This window comes from Sceloporus occidentalis, unplaced genomic scaffold (assembly GCF_023333645.1).
Source record: "Sceloporus occidentalis isolate IW3139 unplaced genomic scaffold, rSceOcc1.0.p SCAF_31, whole genome shotgun sequence".
Classification (NCBI taxonomy): domain Eukaryota; kingdom Metazoa; phylum Chordata; class Lepidosauria; order Squamata; family Phrynosomatidae; genus Sceloporus; species Sceloporus occidentalis.
Window position 1 is genome coordinate 11387939 of NW_028317011.1, and position 14026 is coordinate 11401964.

The 14026-nt window shown below is 34.5% G+C and overlaps 1 protein-coding gene across 6 annotated transcripts in view; it reads left to right on the top strand.

The window, feature by feature from the left end:
- The first annotated feature begins 4339 nt into the window (after nucleotides 1–4339).
- LOC149298836 (voltage-dependent calcium channel subunit alpha-2/delta-1-like) overlaps nucleotides 4340–14026 on the top strand; it is a 248142-nt gene continuing 238455 nt past the window's right edge. For all 6 annotated transcript variants that reach the window (XM_089487142.1, XM_089487145.1, XM_089487147.1 and 3 more), the window contains exon 1: nucleotides 4340–4434. In XM_089487142.1, coding sequence (XP_089343268.1) covers nucleotides 4340–4434 — 95 coding nt within the window. The remainder of the gene's footprint in view (nucleotides 4435–14026) is intronic.

Genomic DNA, 14026 nt, shown 5'->3' on the forward strand with positions numbered 1-14026 from the left:
TTTATATTTCTAGGACAAGGTTAGCTATTTACAGATGCCTAGATTATAGCTTACAATGCATCCTCTCTCATGATATATTGGTACAAATGGAAAAAATCCCCATTTCTCCACATCTGCCAAAAAAGTAATAAAATATATAACATGGTAACGTACACGAGCACAACATAGAAGTTTTAACTATCGCATTCAACAAACAGATCGTACAATGCAAATATATGTATAGTGATTGTGTTTAGCATACACATTGTGAAACTGACAATTTGTTACATCTTCACAACCCACAGAGTCGAATGGTGGTTATTACATGCTATGAACTATATAATCACAAATGTAAATACCCATATTGTAAGTTGCTGTGTAATAGAATTGCAATTTTTATTTCACTTGTATATGCCTTGAATATTTTTAATTTAACTACTAAGTTATCATGTAAAAAAACAATCACCTTGCCATTGATATGACATCACATATTTTTATTCTTGACAAAATTATATAAATATATATGTCAAATGTGAAACTTTGTGATGTATACATATCCAGACATTTTTCTATTGGGTTTCCTTTTTTTCTTTTCTCCTCATCTTCTTTTCTTGTTTCTTCACACCACTTCTGTTTTTGTTTTTTTTTCTCATCATAGGGTTAAACAATTACATTTTCTAGTGACCTCCGAAGAAGTGGTTATGGCGAAACGCGTCAGGTGCACAGCATCATATAGCCTTCTTTTATCGGGACAACAATTGCCTCATGAACTAGCAATGTAATTTGTATAGCATTTCTTATTAATACTTTTATATGATTATGTTTGTATATATGTAACAAAATATATGAAAATGTGAGGGTATTTTATTTCTATTACACTATTCTTTCCTTGATTTGAGAACTTACATATATATTACATATATATTACCAATGGTGCAGATCATTCCCTGCTAAGTGCTAAGTGCTTTTCGTAGACCACGAACGTCCAGGAGAGGACTATAAACATTCAGTTGAGCCAGGGGGCCAAGTAGACACCATGCTCTACCTCTGTACAAAAACATTTTTACAGAAAGATAATGCATAGAAGGCCCATAAAAGGCACAGAAAAACAATCAAGTCATCATGGAAATGCCACCTTTAGTCATTTTACATCCTAATAGCTACATGATGGATAACTATAAAAAAATGAACTAGTCCAAAATCTTTAAATCAGACCAGCCTAGGGGAGTTGCCCCCCCCCCCAGATGCATCAGTTTATATATACTCCTTTGGCACCAAATAGGACCTATATTTAGGGGTAAAAAATGTGGTGTCAATGAGTATATACCCTCATTCATTGCCTCTCCCCAACAATCACCCCTAGTAATGTGGCACAAGAGTTTCCGCCCCCTCCTGCATTGGCCTTTCCTAGACTAATATTTTGTTAGCTGTAAAGATCAGGGCCATTTCCCCCTTATGTACCAGTGTGTTTTGACGTGTGTTGTAAATTTTGGATAGTGTTACACTTTATGTTACGGTTAATTTTCTCTCCCCCTATTGTAATCGCGCTACAGAATCTGCAGGGGCTATGTAAATTATTGTAATGTAGGCAAGAATATGCAGCTGTCTATTTCAGTATTTCCCAATGTGATTAATGTACATGTTTATACTTTGTATAAGTTAATTTAAAATGGGGTGGTTTGTGTGTGTTTTCAGCAGGGTTATATTGTATTTTAGTGTAATTATTGACTTGGTATGCAACATGTAGCTTTGCTTATTGATATTCCTGTTCCAGTCCAGTAAATTACAACAAAATACAAAGTAACCCAAAGAGTTATTTTAATTATTTGTTTTATTATATTTATTATACAGAATAAAGTCATGGAAATTAGTATGAGAAATGTTTTTTTCCCCCCAATAAAATCATGAAACCCCCATCACAGTAAGCCATCAACTAAATAAAAGGTGACGGGTGTACTTGGGAACTGAACTGACCCTTAAACTACCATTCAATAACCCATCAAGAAGATTATATGTAGTGACTCACCAAATGATCCAATACCGGACTTCATGGAAACCTAGACTTGAGCCACCTGCATTCAAGCAGGGTTATCAACCATATTATACTAGTAGCAAAAGCACCAATTTTTTTATAGGATCACAGCACTGTTGAATAGGGAGAGGTAAGTTTCAGTTTTCAGTTGTATGACCCTGAGAATCTGCCCTCTAACGCTGAGAGTTAAAGGGCAGATTCCCTGGGCAAAACCCCCAAGAGTCCACATGTATAGTGATTTCAGAAATCTGGTAAGCTGTTTCCAGGTTGTCCTGTTCTTTGAGGAACTGACAGTGACCAAAACCACCAAATTCAAGATGATCAAACAACACTTTTGGTACATCCACCTGCAGTACAGATACCCCATTGTGAGATTGGAGAATGCATATCAGGCCAACTTGGTGAGGCCTCATAAAATTTTGGCATCAAGGTTAAGGATTTTGTATAAGCTCAACTGTTTCTGACATAAAGACCTGATAAAATAAATAATCCTTTACTAAAGATGCATTGGCAAAATGTCTGAAGTCATTGTTGAATGTTCTAATGCATAGGGGAGGTATGGCTCCAAAGAGAACTAAAACATTTTTGGAACTATTTAGGTTCCATCTCCAACTATTTATATCCAATTTTCATAGACTGCTATTCTTCATTGGAAAAAGGGCGGAATATATTTCTTCTTTTCTCACTACTTATATATATATTCATTAACCCTTTGCAAACTACACATCTGCTCCTACAGCACTAACTGCGTGTACAAAACTATTTGTATGTTTCTGCAATTCATATTTGCACATTTATCATTTATACATTCATTTTTTTGTGTGTGTATATTGCAGCTAGGGTTACACAGAGTTAAATTCTAGCATTGCCAGTATGCAACAATAGAGCTGCTTGACTTAAAGGTAGATTATTACCTGATAATAGTTAAATAAGACCACCTGTCATGCCTATTCATTAACATGTTACCACTGGCTGAATAAACCATAAATAAAGGCTCACGTGGTTCACAGGAGAGCCTTCTCCATATGTTTAATAAGAAGCTTGATGGGGGTTTTTTTTTTGGTTTTTTTTTATTAGTTTAATGCAGCACATTGCCTACAGGTTTAATCACTAAACCTACCAGGGCCTTAAGCTTATCTAGAATTATCACAATGCATCCCAATTCAAAAAGAAAAAAAGTTTCTAGCCATCAAGTAATAGGTGAAATTGCTCTATTCAGAAAAAATAAATAACATAACTTTTGTCACAAGCCCCTGCAACTATACTGGTTAAGTAGCGACAGTCACATGATAGATACTGGTGTTGAATAATTTTAGAGAGAGTGAGCCTCTGGTTTTGTCTTAGATTCAGGATAGCAATGTTAAAATGTTCTTCCTTACTTAACCTGTGGCACATCTGCTGGAGAGTTCTTCCATGTATGGACGACTCTCTCAGTAAAGTAAAATCAAAGTTATGTTTGGTAGATACAGAACAAGCCCCCATTTTGCCAATTCACTGGACCTGTGTAGTTACCACATCTAGACTCTGAGGTTTGGTCTCATTACCAGGATAACAGAATGTAAACTACTTTTACCCAGCCTGTGTCTGTCGGCTCTATCAGTTCTGTTTTATTTCTTGTCTGCAGATGTGTTTATGATCTGACAGGCAACAGCTGCTTGATGCCCCAGACTAAGGCACAGGGGCAGGTGCGGATGAGCGGGGGCTGATAAAGCTGCCGGTTAGTGCCAGATATATTGGTAATGGGAAACAATAGTGTTGCTTCGGTACACGAGTAATTACGGTAATGCAGGACTGTAGGCACAAACTGTGTTATGCCTGATGTACAGCAACAGCAGTCACAGCAAGACTGGCGGGGAGGAAAAAGTGTGCGAGTTGCACATCGATGGCTCATCAGTGAAAGTTCCACCCTGTGGTCCTTTAGCAGGGCGCGGTGTGCAGCATGAGCCGTGATTGAGCTCCAGACAGCGTGCACTTCAACTTCCCAGAGCCTGATCAGCAGCAGCAGGAGCCTCCCCTCACTCCTCCCTTGCAACTTACCCACCTCATTCTCTCTCCCCTCCTCTGCCATCGGGGGAATAAATCAGAAAAGGAAACGGAGAGAGGAGACTGTGGGAGCCGAGATCTCTTACTAAAGTATCGCTGATGGCGGCTGATTAGATGTGGCTGCCAGTGTGAGTGTGGCTTCCCATCCGGCTCAGAACCGCTCCAGCCCCCGATCGCTGCGTGGACTTTAGGCTTTTGTTTTTTTTTCTCCATATCATCATCATCATTGCTTTATCTCATCCCTATATTGTTCTGGATCGGAGGTTTTTCTGTTAGATGGTGAAGATGGCTGCTTCCTGGTTACTAGTCTTTAGTCTTACACTTTTCCAATCCTTGCTGATAAGCCCTTCGTCTGAAGAATACTTTCCTTCTGCTTCAACGTAAGTACCCTAGTTTGACACATCATACACAGCATGCAATCCGGGTGTTTATTCTAACAGGATACATGATATCACAGCTGTTTATAAACAAATGGAACATTGTTTCTTTTTTTTCTTATTTTATGTCCTCCCTTGTCTGCTTTTTGTGCTGCCGATGAGCCAGAGACTCAACATACAAGTACATTACTTGCTTGTTTTAGGAATTTGCAAGGGGGTGAAAACTCAGCTCCCAACTCTAAATATAAACCAGCTGAGCTGGGAATAAAGTTTCACACATCCCTTTTAGGGGAAGGTCATTTCTCTGGGAGGGATCCATTGTGGAATAAGACTGTCAAAGTTCCTCTGCCTATGCATTACTAGCCCCCTATGTCTGACTTAATATATATATATACTGTGTCATGCCCCCTATATTCCTGATAACTGAGCCAAACCCAGTTGTTGCTTCTTGGGGGGGGGGGGTGAGAGAAAAAAAGTCTGCTGCATTTACTCATAAATCATGCATGGATCTAGAATAAATGTGAATAACACAGATATGTCAGCAATCCCCCCAGCTAAATCACCGTGGGGAGGATAAAGCCTACAGAGATATTGCTTTTTCATTCCATTTTTTGCTTTTCTTTCAAGCGATCTGAGTTGAAGCTGCAGGTTTGGATCAGTTTATTCAGCCATACTACATGCAGCATACAGAGAATGACTAATTGCCATGGGGAGGAAAAAAACGTTACAATTAAAAATGGAATAGCTCCCAAGTACATTCATGACACAGAGAGGGGAAACAGCAAATGCACTTAACAAAAGCAGGAACCTTTTTCTGCTCTCTTACAGTATTAGCTGCTTCTGTTCAGACTGGTGAGGATGGGGTTGACTTTTTAGTGGTTGCCAGTGCTGCATTTGTCCAATTAGTGCTCCTTGTGTGATATAAATGGATCCAGTTCTCAGGGTTTTCTTGCATTATGTATCCAACCAAGAAATAATTGGCAACTTTGCTCTGGGAAGCATAGCAGTGAAATGTTTTAGTGTACAAAAATACACAACAGATAAGAGCTTCTTATGTCATTCTGCACATTGCAGGCTCTAACCATATGAGTGGTTGGGGGTAAATAATCCTTAAAAAAGAAATTGAGATATATAATTATATCTCTCAAAACACCTTATATGATAGATATAACATAATTGAACATTTACTATAATTAACCATAATATGGGTCTTATTGTATTAAATTCATGGGTAAGATGGAAAGATATATTATACATTTGGTGTCACAGTAGTTTAGTTTTAATAGTAATTGACCATGTATAAAACACTCAAGAGAGTTCTTCCGGCATTTTAGTGCTGGTATCTACCACCTTGGATGTCACAAGTACATAAAATTTTCATACTGTGTTGTGTATACTAAGTGTTTACTAGATTCCTGAGGGGGCTGGAATCCAGTCTAAGAAATACTTGGAGACAGACAGATCTGTCACTTTATAAAACACCATGGATAGAAAAAAATGCTCTACAGGAAACATTAAACATAAACTGGTTGCCCTTTTATTGACAATTGAAATTATGACAAATTGTACCTTGAAGTATTCAGTTTATAAATATTGAATGCGTTATCATGTTATTACTCAAGGAAAACCTACCTGTTCTAGAAATAGACTATTGAAATAGTTTAATTTGATTTTCCATGCTATAACATTCTTAGTATTTTTGTATTTTTATATCAACATATTTTCATAATTTCCCACCTGGGAGCTAATGTGAATGTATGTCTGTGTATATGATAGATTATATATATATATATATCATATACATGTACTTGTACCTATATACACACATTATACATTTTAACACTGTTAAAGTTGTTAAGTTGTATAAGTGTAATAATTAGCATGAGCAACTGTGTGTGTGTGTATATATATATATCTATATAGATATATTATATTACACAGTGATATATAAGTTGTAGATTTGGGAACTGTTAATTCTTTGATAAAGATCAAATAAATACTGCTGCAGTTTAATACATTTATATATATTATTTTTTATATATATATATAAATATATTAAACTGCGGCAGTATTTATTTGTTCTTTATCAAAGAATTAACAGTTCCCAAATCTACAACTTATATATCACTGTGTAATATTATATATATATATATATATATATATATATATATATATATATATATATATATATCACACACGCACACAGTTGCTCATGCTAATTATTACACTTATACAACTAAACAGGAAAATGTGTTAAAATGCATAATGTGTGTGTATATAGGTACAAGTACATGTATATGATTATATATATATATATATATATATTTCAATGTGCTTTAGAAAAATAGATGAAATAATGGGTTTTAATTTGCAGGAAATGCTGAATAAACATTAGTCACATTAGCCTTATTGCTGTTTGTGGATTCAGTGAACAGGTGGTGCATGGCACATATTCCATTTAACTTAAGCTGTTGTGTCATCTGCTGTCAAGTGTCAAATCTCTGCTCTTTAATTGTGAAAATGTGTATGGAACCTAAACCAAAATTAATACTTTAAAGTGAGAAAAAAGTCATGAATTTAAACAGAAGTCTGCTGGTTTAATAAATAACTGAACGCAAGCTTTGGGAGATTATATATAAGAATAAAGTATTATACGTGTATAAAAGCCATTAAGGTATCTATTAGTATATCCTCGTTATTATTAATTATTGTTTATATAGCGCCATCAAATTCCATAGCGCTGTACAATGGATTACATACATGATATATATTTGGGATAAACGTGATAATAAATAGAGTATAAATGTATATACCTCTAATTAAAATCTTGTAATGGAAGCAGTTTAGATAATTAAACGTAATGTTTCAGTATATCTGTGGAGATATTATAATATATAATATGCTATATATATGTAATGTTTTTTAAAAAAATATTTAAGCATATTTTAATATGTGGTACCAAGAAAAAAAAATTATATTAAAATTTATGTTGGTATATGTTTCATATATGTGTAAGAGAGCATATCTAATAAAAAAATAAAATAAATAAATATATATATATATATATATATATATATATATATATATATATATATATATATATATATATATATATATATATATATACACTACATATTGTATGCATTTTAAATTATACCATTCTATGTTAGGTGGCAGGTGTTATTCTGCACCTGAAATTAGCTTTCCAAATAGTGTCCATATTCTATTGAATTTTTGTCCCTTTTTAATTTGATGACAGTAGGCACAAGAGAACAAAGAAAATCCTGAAATGTGAAGTATTTAATGGCACCGAACTACAGAAAACTGTTACAGTAGCAGTGTTTTCCACATTGCTGGGGCAAGAGTTTATTTCTGTGCATCCCAGCTCCTTCCCACTCTTACTTGCTAATTTATATTTTCCCTGGACAAGGTAAAAAAAAATGTGTTTACACAAAACATATTTTTTAATACATAGACCATTCAAATTGAACAATATTTTTTTATAACTATTGCAGACAATAGATAACATAACAAAATACTCTATATGGATGCACGTTAAAGGCTAATTGAACATAATTCTGATTCAGGTACTATATAAATTAATAACTTTGTATTTGTGATTGTGTGTGTGTGTGTGTGTGTGTATATATGTATGTATATGTATATATATATATATATATATATATATATATATATATATATATATATATATATATAATTTAAATCATATTAAATTAATTTAAATTATATCAATGAACCTTTTTAATTTCAAAGTATTTTGACAAGCTGTAATATGTTATATGTATTTCATATGTGTATACATGTAATTTATATAAACATGATATTGTAACTCAATTCATTGTAATATACACCTTCAAACCAAGTAAACCTCGAGACACTGTATAAAATTTGAAATTAGTGTATGATAAAAGTATTGTGTAAATTACGGTTTGCGGAACAATTTTAAGGAAGGAATTTCCAGACCCCTTTATGAGTTAAAATAGAAAAATAGTCTGTAGTCTTTTTAATCTTTTGTTTACCATGTGTAGTATATTTCTGATATTTTGTATTGTGTCAATCGTATCAAACAGCAGAAAATGTACAACAAAAACCGTATTTAAAAAAAAAATTTAAATATGCATGTGGTTGTTGAGCTGTAGTGCAAGTTTTTTTTTTATTATTATTACTTTTTTGTTCAAGATTATATACATATGTTGTACATTTATTTTATGCCACAGGTGCCTAACTTGCATCTAACCAGTGTTGGTCAAATTGAATGGGTTTACAAATGTATGTCTAAAGAAAAAGCAATTGGCTCTTCATAGACGCTACACACTGTTACCCAGAATAATCTGATTAGCAAATCTGTCTAATTTGCATGTACATCCCTCAGGGCAGACAGTGAGCATGTGTTACATTAGACAGTTATACATCACCACACACAAAGAAATCAATCACAAGACTCATTTCGAAATGTCCTGCTTTATAACACAATCACTCGTTATAATGCTTTTGCCTGTAAATTCACTGAAATTCTTCCGGTAATCTCCCTCTATTTAGATGCATTCAATTTTCAAAATATATAGCTCTTAATTATAAGTAGCCCGAACTCACTGTCCGCTTCTTTATTATTACTGCTAGAATTGTGTGTTTTGTAAAATCCGACGACTATACCAGGTAAGGCATATGAAAGAGAAGGAAAAAAACAAAAAAACCCTCAAATAACCAGGTTAATGAACCAATGCACAGTTAAGGACGTAATAGTGGCGATTATGGTAGCTACAAATATCTTTCATATACCGTCTAAAGGAAAGGAAGCCAGTGTCAATTTGGAATGCTCTAAATGTTTACACTTTAAGGCATTAATATGTAAGGAATTTGTGTTTTTGTTAAACTGGAATACTATATATATATATATATATATATATATATATATATATATATATATATATATATATATATTTATTTTATTTTTTTTGAGACTTTTCAATTACTAACATTTAAAATAGTTCTAAAATATATTTTGGTTGAGCTATTATGTTCTGTTATTTATTGACAGAATAGAAACTTCTATCAAAGTTGCTTTGTACATGTTTATTGCAGTATTGCAATGCCTTAAAGCCAAGTAATCGCGTTCAAAGCTTTTAGCATAACTAAATTCATTAATTAAAATGAGAACTTAAAATTAACATCTCTAGCTTGTCCTTTGTCCATCAGTGAAATTGTTCTGGAGATATATTAGTTTCTACATTTTTTTTTATTTTTTTTAGCCTGCTGGAAGGTGATCGGTAGGAACTGATGCTTAAGTTAATCTATACTTATAAACCCTGCCTGAACAATCCAAAACAATTCATAACAATACATAGAGAGATAATATAAAGCGTTGGAATAATCATGGGTATACTAAGACATAGCTATCCCCAAGGTACGCATATAAAGTGGTTTTAAATGCATAAAGTTCATTTTAATATGTAAACACATTTTCATGGGTTCATTAAGCATACAAAACAAAACATTGTAGGATTTGGTAAATCTGCCTTAGTGTTTTAGACCATAAAAAATTTGCGGTTTAACTAAAACATATGTAGAATCGATCTTAAACCATTGAGATAGCCATCAGTCTACCTAGGTTGTCGCCAAATTCCATATATAATTTGTCTTTTTTATTTTATTTTTTTCGTTCTGTCACAGCTTAACATTAACATAAGTTTGTACCTATGAAGTTAGTTTAGACTGAATTCTGATTCTCCTAAGCTCATGTTTTATTCTCACCACCATGTCCATATATACACCAATATATGTGTTTATACATTTTAATATGCCTAGTAATTTACATCTATAATAGGTAGCACCCTAGAAATGACCTATGACAACAATCCTTCCAATTTCCCCACACTTCATATTCTGCCCTTCCTCTTTTGAGGAGAGAGTGTAGACGTGTCTACTTGTGCGTCTTTGTGTGGCAATAGTCTATGCGCTTCAGACATCTGACCTTCTGTACAGGTGGCTGAATGCCCTAGGCTTAACTTTATGGCATATGGTGGCTCATGATTTAAAAGAGCTAGTAGCATCATTAGTGATTGTTTGCTTGAAAACCTACTTGAAGAACACACATGCGGTGGTCCGTTACTTAAGCGCATGGTATCCTAAATCGCAAATTTACAAAAAATCCCTGGATTACATAACAGACTCGGCCTTAGTCTTGCGAATCAGACTACTGCTATTTTCTGTTCTTGCTATAGATTTAGATTTTTTTAATGGAGCCCTAAATAATTTTTAAGGAGGAACCTATTTTATTAACAGTTTGATAAACTGTTAAGTAACCTCCTCCTTTTCATTGTGCCCAAAACAAGTAAATAAGTGAAACCACTGTGGCTACTGATGAAATAAATCAATGCAACTGTGATTTAGGATTAAAATGATTATTTTAATCAGGATTGAAATTTTGATTTCTCCCTTCTCTTGTTTTCTGCATATAGAAATGGAATGCCTTCTCCTAAAACATAATAAATCAGGAAACGGCACTCTCTGAAGGGTATAGTGTAGTAGGCCTGTTGCTAATTGGATTGCATCAGTGACAGAAGGCCAGGTCTGAGACGCCAATTCTGCTGTTTCTGCCAATACACTGGAGAATTGTCTCTAACAGACGCAGAATAAGCTGCATGTATGTTACCTCTTGTTTTATTTATTTTCCCTAAACAGTTGAATTATTTCAGTTTAAAGTATAACTATGGCAACAAATAAAGTGCTACACAAGTATAAATGTTGGACATTGAAAAGAAAAAAAAAAAAAAGACATTTTATTGTGGGAAGCAAAATTATTAGGGCCCTCCTTACCCTTTGTTTCTGTAAATGCTGTGATGCATTACTTGTTATGCCCTGCTTACCCATTGTAGCACCGTGGAATATGATGGTGCTCTATAACTCAATAAAAAAAGAATACTTCTAATATCACTATATTTATATGTAGTCCAGATGGATTCTGGGCGAGCAGGGATAATTGTACATGCATGCGGTACAATATGGATATATATTAATATTATCAGACAAGGGATGTGGAAGGTTCTGGTTTTTAGACCTTACAATGTAAAAGAAGGGATGATCTTCATTCATGTCTGTAATAAACCTGCTAAGAGGCTAATTGAACTTGCAGATATAAAATATTTCACATAAGCCGTTCTTTTCTGTCCTGGTATAGGACATCATATATATATATATATATATATATATATATATATATATATATATATATATATATATATATATATATATATATTATTTTTGGGTTAAGTTAAATCTCGCACCTTGGTTGATGTTGGTCTGTAGCAACGTGGTTTTTGTTTTTATTTATTTTACATGGTTTACCCTTGGTGGGTGATTGTAAAACGAATTCTTCAGCGGACCTATGGTGTCCATGCCTATGGTGGAATTGCATGTATTTTACCAACTTTCCACCTGGTTCCAAATAACGTTGCGTCTTGCAAACATATATAATGTCATCATCCTAGGAGCTTTAGGCAGAGCAAAGCAAGTTCAACTGCTATATTTTGGCTAGATTGTTATTGGTACTATGCGTGATTAGCATGCTGTCCAGGTAAAGTTTATTTGGATTTGTTGGTATATTAATGTGCAGGTGTTCATACATATTTCACAATAAATGTGTGTATAACCCCTGCCATCTTTGAGGATTAAAAACCCCTTCACTTTTCTTCTTGCTGCACAGGTGTCGGAGCCTAACAGTGGCTTAAGGAGCCCTGTAGTACTGCTGGCTAATTGGAAAGGAAAACATGGTACATATGTGCCTGGGCTAAATAGCATTCACATGCGTACAGCCTGCGCAGCTGGGAGGTAGTCCAGTGAGCAGGTGCTTGGCACTCCCTTTTCCATTTTGCCTTGTAAAACTGTACTGGTTTAGCCCAAAAACATATTGGATAATGTGTGAATGCTAAAATAGCAATGAATCGATTAGCAAAGCATGAATTACTCACAGCAAAGATACTAGTGCTAACATAACATTGTTTAAATGGGGTAATCATGCAAATCAAATTTTTTTTTTTATATGACTACTTCATCTTCCTACTCCACAGAATGTTTCTATGTTCAAACCCCAGAGCTAAATCTCTCTGCCCCTTCTTTGTTGTAGGTTTTGTTTGCTTTTTTAATTTTTGTATTTGTCAAACCAATCTTCAAGGACTACTAATAGTCTAGGTTTTGTTCCCCGTTTGAGTGCAGACTTCAAGGACCATGGCCAGCAATGAAGCATGGATAGCCAGTGGTCCTTGAGGTCTGGTTTAAGAGCCACCAAAGTTAGTCAAAACCTTTCTTCACCTTTTATGTACCTCATATGTACAGAAGCATCATCGTAATTGCTGCTTGTATTACATCGGTTCCCTTAGTTTGTTGTTTTTATTTCTTATTGTTCAAATAAGTCCATATTATTATTTCATATTTCAGTTTAATAGCTTTTATAAAATGTATAATTAGAGCGAAAACACAGTTTTGGTATAAATTAAGAGCCTAGCATAGCAGAGTCAGCATTATTCTATATGCTGCATGGCAAAATTGTCTAAGAGATGTGACTCATTCTGGCAAAGCACTTAGTGGAGTTGGTGTGAACTGCCAAAAATAGCTTGACAGTATTCCTAATAATATGCTTACAGAACATATCTATTAACACAAGAAATCCCAGCACGTCCAGAACCTTAATTGGAGGTTTGTAAGTTACGTATAGCATATTGAGGCAGCCCCCCATGGAAAAATGGAAACGGGGGCAGGCAGTGTTCTGGTCTTTTGTAGAACAATGGTCATGTTTTCACCTTGGTTTTTGCAGCTTATGGCTTGAGAAACATTTAGTCTCCTCTTCTGGTCTGGGTGAGGCTTTTTAGTTTAGTTATAGTAATGGAAGCACACTTTAACCCCTTGTTATGGATACCTGAACAAACTGAATTTGTCAGACAACCTAGGGGTAGCTCAAAGAACCACCTGACAGCGGTGCAAGCTGAATGCAGGTGAATACTTGTTGGCCTAGGCGTCGATGAGCAGTGCTTTCCTTTCCAACTAGTCATCGCTACGATGGTGCATCTTGTGAAATAAAGGCACTGCCAGATCTTGTTTACCCCAAACACCACAGGTCTTTTGTTGGCTTTGTGGCACTTGCATGCGATAATGCTTACTAGAACTTCCCTAATAAACAAACAGGTGTTTTCTGTGCTAGTGTTGGTGGTGGTGTAGGGATACCAAGAAATAAATAATGAAGGTAATCACTAACATAAAATAATGCTGGTAAGTTGTCATTTAAGATACGTTAAGGGCTCAGGTGCTCGGTATGCAGGAAACTGCAATTAGAGCCCAAAGATATGAAGATAAACAAGGCATTATTTGGGAGATGCCATATCTTCTTTTTGAATGTGGTTAATTTGGGGAATTCATACAACAACTTGACAAATATTTATCCAAAGTATATGCCGCTTTATATGGATTGCTTGTGCACCTTTTTAATTCACAGATCTACTTTTTATCACTGTTTTCACACCAGTGACACCTACAAGGCACTTCCCAATGCATAATGATTCCTTGCAAACTTTAAATTCAGTCC